Raw genomic sequence first — 13,471 nt, 5'->3', positions numbered from 1 at the left:
CTCATTTAATGACATTTTTTTAAATTCTAAATTTAAAAAAGGGCTGCAACTAATGATTATTTTGATAATCGATTAATCAAATTTTTTAATACTTTTTTTTTTCAGTTAATCGGTTAAAAAAATTAAACAATTTTTTTCAATTATATGTTTTGCTTATTATAATTATAGAAAACCCTAAATTGGTATTTATGTATAAAATGTGTATTATTATGTTTTCACATTTTAAAGCTTATAGTGGCTGCTTGGCTGCTTGAGGAGTGCATGGGGGATTTCTTCTTTAAACAAATTCACTCATGTTGGGTTGTTTCTTTCTTAAAAAAAAGAAAAAAAGCATTTGAATATGCAAGGTGTAGTTTAAATCAACAAAAATAGTTTTTAATAATATTTGCAGATGGCAGCCATGCTTAAAAAAATTATATAAAATATAACATTTTGTTCAGTTGTGAAGATATAAGCATTAAGAATAAATAATTAATAAAATTGTGTATAATAATTAAAGTACATCATACTAATATTATATATATATATATATATATATATATATATATATATATATATATATATATATATATATATATATATATATATATATATATATATATACACACAGTAGATACAATATAGAACACAGTTAACTGGTGTAGACAAATGCTATAAAAAGAGAATGGAACAGAGAAGCACAGCAAGCTAACAAGCTTGATTTTGAAAAAAAGGAAAAAATATATATTGGTGTACAAATACATAATCATTCGCTAAAAAACCACAACAGTGACTAAAAATGTAATCGTTTACTGCTGCTGTTATTTGCTGCTTTTAGATTTAGTGTTTGTTCGCACCGTTTCAATAGAATCCATCCCTATGTTGCGAGGGAGCTGATTGTGCAACCTGATGCAAGTCACACAAAAACAGATCCAGTGCGACTGTCCCGAAGTTACGAATAAACAGTTTACACAATAGCACTTCATTAAACTGTACCATTTTCACATGATTAGGATTATACAGTTTTTGCTTACCGTGCTGATGTTTCGCCTTCATCCATGACACCAGCGTGTTTTCTCGTGCATCACTGTGATCCTTCCATGCCACACAAGCTTTGCATAACTTGCAGGTTACAGTCTTCTTTGTTGCGTTAAATATAAAATACCCTGGATGACATGGAACTGGATGACTTTTTTGCCGTTTGACCTGTACTCTCCGCCATTTCAAAAGCAGACGTGTTATATTGCCGTCATGCTAACACATAACTTGAGCAGCCCAACTAACCGATAAGGGCATTCGTTGACAACAAATTTCATTATCGTTTACTTTTCGATATTTTGTTGTTTAGTTATTTAGTTAGTTATTTAGCGGAAAATAAATCAGCCATTTAACAAATTTGAAAGAACAGAGTTTATATACATTTATACCGTATATATATATATATATATATATATATATATATATATATATATATATATATATATATATTTATATATATATATATATATATAAAGTGGTGTGAAAAAGTGTTAAGATGCTGTTGCATGACCTTAAAAAGGCGGTTCATGCTCGAAAACCCTCCAATGTGGCTGAATTTCAATGATTCTGCATAGATGAGTGACCAAAATTCCTCCACAGTGCTGTAACAGACGCATTGCAAGTTATAGCAAACGCTTCATTGCAGTTGTTTCTGCTAAGGGTGGCCCGACCAGTTTTTAGGTTTAGGGGGCAAACACTTTTTCACACAGGGCCATGTAGTTTTAGATTTTGTTTTCCCTCAATAATAAAACCCTTGATTTAAAAACTGCATGTAGTGTTCCCTTGTGTAATCTTTTACTAATATTTAAATTAGTTTGATGATCTGAAACATCAAAAGTGTGACAAACATGCAAAAAAATAAGAAACCAGGAACACTTTTTCACAACACTGCATGTATAAAAATATATATAGTAAAGCTTTAGAGGTTAATATGTGCATTCTTCTGCATTGGAAATCCAGAGGACAGAATGCCATAGTATTTTCTCAAGTTGTTTATACAGTCTAGACTGTCTGATTTCATTTACATTCCAAGAGAGTAATTAGGCATTCCTGCTCATTCTACCATTACCAGCATGATATCATATACACAGTGCTTGTAAGTTTTCTGGCACTGCAACCAATGAATGAACATGGACAGTCTGTCTTAGCACAGTTATGTGTTGAAAAGCTCACTTTCAGAACGTGTGTGTACGTGCATGGGAATTGGCAGGATGTGTAAACCCATGTGGCACAGCTGTTGTGTGAATGATGTCTGTCATTCCTGTAGAAGAACTTTACAGAAACGCAGCAGCAGCCCGTCAGTTATTTAGGAATAGGGCTATCCTTTCCTAAAGGGGACATTTGCATAAACACACACGAGTGACAGCACTTAATACTTCCCTTCAATGAGTCTCTACTATTGTTTTATGTGATGCCAGTGCGCTTTGCTTGATGTATCTGTTTGCCAAAATGAAACTTTCATAACCATGCTCAAGTACTCCCCCCACCCGAGAACAAGAGTATTGGAACAAAAGCTGAAGTTCTGATCTGTCGTCTCATTAATTAACTCAAAACCAAATATCTTCAGCTTATTTCAAAAAGCTAAATACATGGTGTTGCTGTTCTAAAATCTTGGAGGATACTGTAGATATTAATGCACATTAATGCGTTCAGGCTACCTTCTCAGATCTGTGGAAACAGCATGCACTTAAGATATGTTTGCACACACAGCCACTAATGCACAAAGATAGACAACCTTTAATCTCTTTCCACATCGCCTGATCCACACTCATTCTAGTTCTTAATGACTTTTCATCGAGTCTTAACACAGCCAGTGCTGGCAGCTCTTCTCACCTTAAAAAATTCCTTTTGAGCATCTTCTGTTTTCTTTTACTTATAGTATTCTATAGGTGAAACAGGTCCAGCTAGATAGTTATACTATGTTTCTTATCACATTCTCCAACCCTTTGCTAAAGCAACATAATTATTTTGATTAATAGCTGCAGTCCAACGAAAATGTCTTGCATACTTATTTTCATTTTTTCTTTTGTCAATTTATTTAGACTTTATTAGAATTCCCCTGTTATTAAACAATGGGCTTGTCTCTGTTGATGGATGAATGGAGTACTGTGGTAACAGATCCCAGAGGCCATAAAAATGAGTCTAATGTAATTTAGAAAAATCTTGTTCATATATTAATATACATTATTTTGATAAAATGATTTAAACATCTGACTTTTTCACATCTGGTTAACAGGAAATGGGGACTAAATATGGAATCCGATATTCAACAAGACATACAAGTCTTTGTGATCAGGTTTCCAGAAATGTGTGTTATTTTAGTATATTCCATGTTGTTTATAACCAGAGACTAGCATTTCCACTAGCATCCTGAACATTGATTTTTAACATGCTGAATTAACTGTGATTCTCCAGTAAAATCAGTACCTGAGATTGTTCTAGAAAAAAAGGCTTATGTATCGTGCTGACTGAAAGCACTTGGAGCACTGTGTGTGGATGCAGTGGGCAGATATCATGCCTAGCTTATACAAACAGCATGTATTTTAAATAGCCTGTGTGAATAAAATCTATCGACAGCATCGTTTGGGATGCCTCAGCTGCAAACAACTCCAATTCTTCTTGTTACTATTTTGTTTGTCTTAAATACCCTTAAAATCGAGTTCAAACATGAAGGAAAATATAGAAGACAATTTGTTTCAAAGAGTTGACCTTGCTGTGACCTTGGATCAATTTTTTGGGGGGGATCCGAACAGTTTATCTACTGGTTACAATGGTAATTCCATACAAATCCTGTAAACATTTTACCTTCTCTTGAAGTATCAGGCTAAAAAGTGATGGACTGCAATAAAGTATTTGTACGTGGTTAATGTACTTAAGTACATTTTTTTTAAGTATCAAACGTTTTAATGTTGAATATTCACATTTAACAGCAGGAATCCTGGTTCTTATACAAGAAGTAAAATCTGCTGACAGAAGCAAATCTCCTAATATACCACTAACTATTTCAGTTTTATGTATTTAGCTTTAGACAATAATAGCGAGCTAACAAAAGACTTAGTTAGAAAGTCTTAGGCACCTGAAAGATCATTAAAGGTTTTTACCACATTTCGCTGTCAACAAGGAATTGCTATAAATTTGAATGACGTTTATGTGCTGGCCCTATCTTACTGCTTGACAATGTGCTGAGTGACTTGATTAAAGTGTTTTATTACAGGTAGGTGAATGGAGAACTGGGCATGCCATGCCACTGAAATACTGTTTTATTAGGAACTTTACTGTATTCTAAGAAACACTGTTTTTGTTGTTAATGAAAGATCAGTTTGTATAATGACAAAGCCCAAATAATAGACAGATTATATCATTCACTTGCATGAGCTGACTGCTAATACTTTTCTGATCATTATTTTCTTCACAAGTGAAACTTATTGGCTTGAAACTCATAAAGCTTATAATGTAATTAACATTGCGCATTAGTGGAAAAGGAAAATATTTTACCAGCTCCATCTGTTTTTTTCTTTCTTTTGCACTCCACCCCTGTCTCCTGACTGTCCCAACTCCGCTAACCCTTTTCCGTGTTCATGGAATAAAGGTGCATTGTTTTTTTTTCTGAATAGGTGAATATATAAAATACATTTTTAAAATCAAACACAATATACTTTGTCAGCATTATGGTTTCAACACACTTCAAAATTCGTTGTGTAAAAGAAGAGAAAGTCTAAATCCAAAATCCTGGTGATTGCTAAAGTTGAATGTTGCTAGTCATTGTGAAAAGGGGTGTAACAGCTTCCCTTGATTTGCAAAATAGCACGACTTCTGGGATAAAGAAAAGAAAGATATGGAAGATGATGGAAGTTTGACATGTGTGGGGTTAAGTGTATATTATACTTGAGCAGCACATGATCTGGCAGCACATCAATAAAAACAGACCCAATTGAAGTACACTGTTTTGTGTCATTGCCTCATGAAAAACACTTCCTGTACAGTAAAACCCCGTTGGACGAGCATAATTTGTTCTTTAAAATTGCTCGTAGGTCCATTTGCTCGTACGTTCGAACAAATTTTCCGCATAGGAATTAATGTAAAAGCGATTTAATCTGTCCATTCAATCGCTTATTTCTGCACTTAAAAAGTATTTGTAGCCTATTTTAACATACAAACACACCGCAAATTACCGTAATGTAAACATAATATAACACTGACCTATGTGATTGTGTGGTTGATTGCGAGTGTGAGATGCGCACCACGCTCATAACCTTCTTGGTTTCAGTGGTAATTCTATTTACTTTCGTTTTCACATCACCATCACTGATTTGCTTGAGAGACATTTTTCAAGATTTCTACTGAAATAAAAATATAACACTCAAAAAAGTTACGTTTTTGTCGCACTGAACAACGAGAGCATCATTAACTAAGCAACCGATGCTTCCCTCCGCCGAAAACGGGGAACCGGCAGCATGGGTTTGCTCGTGCTTTCGAAATTTGCTCGTGAAATATGGTACAATTTTACGAGCAAGGTTGCTCGTATCTCCGTTTTCTCGTACTATTAGTCGCTCGTACAACAGGGTTTTACTGTATAAGAAATAGGAGCGTTTTCCCACAGCAGCTGAAATCTAGATAACCAAAAGAAAGGTTGTTTGTCCATGTATTTGTTTAGTATTTTTCTGGATTTAAAATAAAGACTGAACTTTATTTGTGGATTTAAATGACCTGATTAGAACCTGATTCGTATTTGAAGGATGGGCTCTAATATTGAATGGTGACGTGTAGAGAGAGAGCTTAATCCACTGCTTACACAAGGTTTTTAATGCTTCTTTATATTCTTAGGATTGTCCATGTCCCCAAATCAGATTATACGACCACAGGATTTTAATGTGGTTCAAATACAGAGATTGCTATGGTCATTGTCAAAGTGTGTTTCCTCACAAGTGCAATCAAACATAACCAGAAATCCCTTATTATATTATAAATCCCTTTAGTTATAGAATTATCTTTTATTCTATTATCACATTGAATGTTTGGTGCCTAGTTGACTTGTTTTTTTGTATTATAGAGAACTTAGATATTTTAAAAAGTAAATCCATTGCTAGTTAACAGATAGTAAAAATAAAAATGTAACTTGCAGCTTATTAAGGTACATTTGACATCTGCACTAAGAGAATATTCTTCTCCCATGGCAAATGAAACTCTGAATTTATGTTCTGACCATCTGCACGCCTCACAGTCGCTGCTATGTTTGCACGCGCATGCCTACATCCCATTCTTCCATTGCAGCAGGTTAGCTGGTTTCCTGGTTGCCAGGAGCCTTCCTTCTGTCTTTTTTTAAATCCCAGCATAACAAATCCATTCTCCCAATTTCATTTAGAGGAGTCTGTCATATTCTGAAGTTGTCTGTCATATTCAGTTGTTGATGTTCAGACCTGCCCTTGCTTTTATCTTGTCTGAATGAGGCTGAATGCTGGTGCAGTGTTGCAAGACCACACACTTGCTGAAACGTAGTTTAACTGCATATTCATGCAGACTGTTTAAGCCCATTTACACCTGGCAATGTCATGTATCTTATATTTCAATTATATGTTGGTAAGATTTTACCCACTTGCATAAAATGTTAAATGAAATTGTTCAAATTATATATATATATATCAGTACTTTCACACTTGATTCTTAAGTACATTCGAAAGTGAGTACTTACGTACTTTTACTCAAGCAAAAATGGTAAAGGATTGCTTTTATTTTAAATAATTATAGTAAATATAATAATATACATTTTATTCAAGCACAGGAATGGTATACTTCATCCACCAGAGGGAATATGATTACATGTGCATTATATTGATAACACCCCGCTTGCACTTGGTCATTTTATACTTGCTGGGTATCAGGATTATATCTGGAGGAGATACCACTCCACATCTTGTACACCCAAAGAGCTGGTTTATGTGACAGATATCAGACTGAAAGAAGTCAAATATATTCCACAGCTTGGTGGTTGCTGCCTTCTATTTACCTGGTTTCATCCTGAAATTGTTTTCTTTTCCATATGTTTTTTCTGTGTAGCATACATATAGGTGGATGGTAGGTCCCCTGGTGGTCTAGTGGTTAAGATGCAGCGCTCCCACCGCTGCGACCCGGGTTCGATTCCCGGTCAGGGAACCATCCCCAGCCACTCTTAGTGCCGGTCCCAAGCCCGGATAAATTGGGGAGGGTTGCGTTAGGAAGGGCATCCAGCGTAAAACATGTGCCAAATCAAACGTGCGGAGGATCAGCTGTGGCGACCCCTAACGGGAGAAGCCGAAAAGAAAGTTTTATACATATAGGTGGATTGTTTGTTCTTAGGTGTGAATAGGTGTTGAAATGTGTGTGTGTGTGTGTGGTGCCATGTAATTGGCTGGCATTCAATCAAGGGTGTATTTCCGCCTCACACCCAGTGTTTTCCCGGGTTCATGCTCAGTCATCTGTTGCTTAAAAATATAGGTTTACTGTAGGCATGTGCTAGTGAGTACATGATATACGTGTATATTACAGTCCATGCAGGAGCATGTAAAATATGCAATATAAAGAATTCCCAAGCATATTTCTTTAAGCAGATGCCATAACTCTGCACAAGAAATGAAAAATAATCACAGACTTGGTGGACAGAACTGGAATGTTTGGTTTCGATGCCGGTGGCATACAGTAAAGTGAAATTGAGTAACGGTTGCTATATGTGATTAGTCCTGATTGGGAAACAGTCCTGATAGAAGGTGTTCCCTATTTGTGTGTACGTACAGGTATTTAAAAACAGTCTAAAAATCTAAAAATTTGTCTTTTATTTGACCTAAACACAGTTTTAAAATGAACCTTCCAAGATGTTCTTTCAAGAGCCAGTGACTTGCAGGTGAGGTAAACATAAGGTAGAGTGAGTCATTTTAACCCAAACTCTCTCGGTTTCTCTCTGAATTCTTTTTTTTTCAGGCTGCTGTAAATGGTGACATGTCCACAGTTGAGGGTTTGTCAGAGAATGACAGCGGACTGGAGATGACTAATGAGAACAGCCCCTTAACTGGGGCGGAACCACCCTCACCGTTTAGCCCCAAACAGAATGGGGGTGCAGCATCACCTGCAGGTAAATGCACAGATACCAAATCACTCCTAGTTATGTATAAGGAAATGCGTATTGCATAACACAGACACAAACATGCATACCTCTGATTACACACCTGATTGACACACATCTTTAGGCAATAACATGCATTGGTCTGTCTAGTTTCCAAAACCCACCGAGAAGAAAAAGTATAACAAATACAACACTGCTTTTATTTGTTAGAATACATTTTATCATTTTTTTTATTGTCATCTCTCTCTCGCTTTCTCTTTCTCTCTCTCTCTCTCTCTCTCTCTCTCTCTCTCTCTCTCTCTCTCTCTCTCTCTCTTCTGTCTCTTTTTCTTTCTTTCTTTCTTTCTTTCTTTCTTTTCTTTCTCACTCAGATGAGAGTGTGAACAGCCTGACGAGGAAGAGATCTCGGAAGCGTTCTGAAACAGATTACGAGAGTGCCTGGGACTCATGCAGTGAGGTCTGTGCTCATTTCACCACTCTGAGAATTTCAGAAACATAGAGATTCACTGCGATGTGTTGGTTTTGTGTGCGTTTGTGTTTGTGTTTTCTCTTCATTAATACATTAAGCAGAAGGAACACATAATGGACATCTAATTACAATCCAAATTAACGGAACTCATGTATACTTGTTTATTGCTATGGGTTTAAATGGTTTTCTGATTTCTTTCTTTCTTTCTTTCTTTCTTTTTTTTTTTGGCATTTATGTTATAATAATAATTCGGCTGCCAAACTGATTGTTGGGAACCCTGGTAGGAGAAGGAATGTAAAAAATGCGCTTGGGGAACAAACGTTAGCTCTTATGCAATGCACTGGATGGCTATGTGTTGCTGTTCCGCTATCCCTGTCTGTTTTCCGCTACCCCTGTCAGTGTGTATGCTGCAGATACTGAACAAGAAAGATAGAGTAGCCAAACAGGTTCCCACTGCAGATTGGTCATGGGTAGGAAATTGTTTCCTTAAAAAAAAAAGAAAAAAAAGAAAAAGTCAGTTAATCAGATAAAGTCAGCACTGTGAGATGGCATGTATGGGCATGTTAGTGTTCTGGTAAAAAATTGTATAGTAGCAATGAATTATGTCATTGCAGGAAAAGGCTGATCTGGGTTCAGGCTGTGGTTCTGGTCTTAGACAGAGGCCTCGTCCCAGGACCATCTTCCAGGCTGGACTTACAGCTCAGGCGAAACCCCACAACAGAGAGAGGGGCCGCGTCAAGCAGGAGCCAAGCATTCTGGTAATGTGAGCACACAGACAAACGCAAAATTTCACACGCAGTATCTACATCGTATCATCACAGATATATACAGTAGGACAAGATGTTGTGCAGGACAGTGGAACAAAAAGTTGCTGAATGTGAATATGTGAAAAGTTCACGCCACAAATGCGGTGTACAAACACACAGGCCCAGCAAAAGTACATGATGATAAACAGAAAAGTATAAATATCGACACACGCTACACTACACATTTAATAGAAAGAACATAAGAGCTATCTGTGAGTATGAGAAACAGCTGAGTCCTTTGTTAAAAGTCAGTAGGTGTTTTACCTTTTACCAGTATTTGTTTTCTGATTTTGTATCAGAAGCTGGTGAGGTATACAACTATTGAAAGCTGCTGTACACAAGCGATCCCAGGAACGTGTCTCATGGACATTCCACAACATTAATATGTAACCGCAAGTGGTTATAAAGTTACATTTTGTTTAATGTTTTAATTCAATTATAACTGTCAGGTACTTCTTTCATACTGCTATGCTTAGCCTCTATGAAACCCATTGTTATAGGGTTCTGCATCAAACTTTTAAGGGGTTTCATTTGAAGAGACATGTCGAAGAGCCCCTTAGAATTACACGCTAGAGTTTCTGAAAAGTCGGGAAGCAATAGAGTAAAAATATATGACTGTGGTCAATGTAAATTCAACTCACTGAAATGAATGACTTCTGCAGATTTCATTGCCAAAGTGAATTCAGAGTTGGTACATTGGCTTTGCCTGGTCTGGAAAATATCACCGTAATCATTGAGTAGATAAAGAAGGCACATGTTCTCTATCAGAAGATCACTGCAAAAGAAAAAGGCTCTCCAGTTTGCTACAGTCTTCCTGTCAGCTTTTTTTTTTAAACATCTCTCATTAGATCTAATAGGGCCTTTGCCACGTTGTTTTGAGCCAGTCTTTTCTTTGCTAGCTTTCATACAATTTTCCATGTCAGCTTCTAAGCATCATCTTTCTAGAAAACCTATAAGAAAGACTGATCTCGGTTGCTGAATGTTAGAGCCTTTCGGTTGTACCCTTCTTTTTTACCTCATGTTCAATCAACTGTTTCTAAAAGCAACAATAGCAGGTTAAAAAGCAAATATTACCAAAGCCATGCGAGCTGGCACTGGCTGAGGCACTATTATGACAAACCACACTCGACACAGCACTGAACATCTCAAATTCTCTTTTAAAGCCCTTTCTCTGATGCTTTGTGGTGTTGTTTATGCTGAATCCCAGACCGAGCTGTGTTGTAAATCACACTTGACTTGGTCACACAAAGTGTGAGCAGTGAACAAGTGCTCGGATTTGGAGCAGTTTAGTCACATGTGTAGAGAAAATACTTTAATTAAAGTGGGTAAATAAAATCTAGTGTATAATTTATTTATTTATTTTTTTTAATTATCAAGACATGCATTTATATTTGATTTCTGCTCGGATCTTTTATGTTTTAGTTTTTTTTTTTTATTTTATTCATGACATACATAATTCTTTTGTAGATATTCGTACTGAATAACAGTGGACTCTATAATAACACATTTTTACTTTAACTTAATTTAATTCGAAGTATTTTAAGTATCTTTCTTTACTACATTTCAGAAAACAAACACACCGGCCCTCATTACTGAACACGTCAATTAGCCACACTCATAAGCACACAGGTCTTGTGAGAGATTGTGCATAGTAATGGTACTCTTACTGCATGATGAACTGGAGAATGGAACAAACAGTAGCATAAATTATTAAAATATAGTTGTAGTATACAAATATGGAGTACAAATATATGTGTACTTTTACCTAAATAAAAACGTATAACCAGGGTACTGTTGAAATGTTGGAGTACTTTTACATCTTCTACAAAAGGAAAGTCTGGTTCTGGCACCTGCACTTCCTAGTGCAGGTGCTTGTTTATTGCAGTATGAAGCCTAACCTGTGTTTGACTCTGAAACAGGAAGAAATGTCACTATGATGATGAAAAATAGTTATTCATAATGGCAGCTTACTTTTGAACAAAGATCTTTGGGTGCCCCTTAAGTAGCCTTCATGTTTTTGGAATGCTCCATTTTAAATCTCCATTTCCGTTACACTAGTTCGGTCCCACATCTATGATTTTTTTTATCTGCTACCCATCCATTTTCATGTTTGCTTTTTACTGCTTTAAGCCATTTGCCCACATAGGGGTTCTCCAGGCTCCTTTCCTTTCACCTGCAGACATGTTAGTATTGACCCCTATCTGCTATGAGGATATTTTAAAGAAACACTGCACAGCATTTTACAACCCAATTCCTATCTAATAGTGTATGCACAATTTCCCCAGGCAATAAAATGGATACTGGATTTAAAAACAAAAAACTAGACCTAGTATCCATAAATGTACAAACTATTTTGCAAGTGTTATCAAATAATAGGTTAAGTTTATTATGTTTTGTTTGTGCTTTAAACTGTCATGTCATACCTGGCAACAAATTCCTTGTATGCTAACTTACACTTAAAATGATTCTGATTCTGCAGAATGTACTGTAGGTCTGGGAGCAGATGCTGATATTTTTTATAAACTCAAAAAGAACTGAGCACATTAAACTAGAGGTCGACTGGTAGTGGATTTTACCGTTACCAATAGCTAGGTTGGATTGTACTTGCCGACAACCGAGTGTTTTTTAAATGGATACTGGATTTTAAATATATAAATATATATAAAACACTCCATGTAAAATAGTACTGAACTTTATTAGAAAAATTAAATAAAATAGAAATTATTTCATGAAAATGTGGTAATTATATATTTAATCAATTATATATATATATATATATATATATATATATATATATATATATATATATATATATATATATATATATATAATATTGCCCTCTCTATGAACTGTGAGCTTTTTGTGGAGCATGCAGTATCAAGTAAAAACAAACAGCACGATTCACCTCTAGAGGCCGCTCTTGTAATGACAGCAGACCTTCTCAGCCATTACCGCAAAGGACGGGAGCCGGAAAAACTATTGGTATGGATATTTGCCGATAGCCAAAGTTCCAGCAATCAATTATCGGTGCCGATTGATTAACAAAACTGATGAATCGGTCGACCTCTACAATAAACACATATTTACACATTAAACTAAACACAGTGTAAAAATAACACTGTTAGTATAGTTATACTATGGTGACTATTATATATATATATATATATATATATATATATATATATATATATATATATATATATATATATATATATATAAGTGTCTATTAAACGTAAGTGTTTTTCAAACTAACTAAATAACTCTCGCTACTTGTCTTGTGTGTGTAGGTTCCTAGTCTTTCTGAAGGCCCCCAGCTAGAGCTGATGGAGCAGGACTCTAAAGACTCAGCTCAAAGCAGTGCTACATCCACCTCCACTACTGACACCGGCAGCCAGCCTGAATACAATGTACACACTTCCACACCCACACGCAAGCAGCCATGCGCATGTCTTCTTGTCCTGTCTTGTCCCTCTTTCTTCCTTTTACACAAGTGATGTTTGTCCACCTGCTTTTTAAAAGTAACAACAGACCAGCTTATAGAATAGCCCTCTATTTAAGTACAGTCAGACGCCTTTGTCTCATGGTCTAACCTGAGGGTTCAACTTTACAAAGCCCATTAGCTACATCTTTATAGAGCTTATTGACAGCACACTCAAAGAGACCGTTAGCTCTTGAATTCTGCCATTATGAGCCAGAGATATTTTAACAGAGTCTTTATTGACTGTAGCTGTATGTGCAGATGAACATTATAACACACACACAGAACTAACAAAAACTTAAGAGGGCACAGTCACTAAATTGATAATGTATGGCATGCTCAGACAAGTTGTAGATGCTGTCTTCTTATCTGTCATGCTAACAAGGCTGACCTTATTACATCTTCCAATAGATTTGCTTTCATGCTTATAAGATAAGATATACCTTTATTTGGAGAATGCAACAAATGGCATTTTTTTATATAGAATGGGAAATTGTTTGTATGTCACATAAATTAAATTAAAGTGAAACTGCTAGTTCATTATAGGCAAATGTCTAAAATGGTGGTCCTTAGTGTAGTTTTACGTAAAAGTCTAGATTAACAGGACT

The 13,471-nt window shown here is 35.8% G+C and overlaps 1 protein-coding gene across 3 annotated transcripts in view; it reads left to right on the top strand.

The window, feature by feature from the left end:
• dnmt3bb.1 (DNA (cytosine-5-)-methyltransferase 3 beta, duplicate b.1) overlaps positions 1-13,471 on the top strand; it is a 43,194-nt gene that overhangs the window by 10,945 nt on the left and 18,778 nt on the right. For all 3 annotated transcript variants that reach the window (XM_083570156.1, XM_083570155.1, XM_083570154.1), the window contains exons 3-6: positions 7,969-8,119; positions 8,482-8,567; positions 9,194-9,337; positions 12,673-12,792. In XM_083570156.1, the coding sequence (XP_083426282.1) occupies positions 7,969-8,119; positions 8,482-8,567; positions 9,194-9,337; positions 12,673-12,792 (501 nt within the window). The remainder of the gene's footprint in view (positions 1-7,968; positions 8,120-8,481; positions 8,568-9,193; positions 9,338-12,672; positions 12,793-13,471) is intronic.

Source organism: Silurus aristotelis (genome assembly GCF_946808225.1).
Source record: "Silurus aristotelis genome assembly, chromosome: 19".
Taxonomy (NCBI): Eukaryota; Metazoa; Chordata; class Actinopteri; order Siluriformes; family Siluridae; genus Silurus; species Silurus aristotelis.
This window is presented reverse-complemented; position numbering and strand designations above follow the sequence as displayed.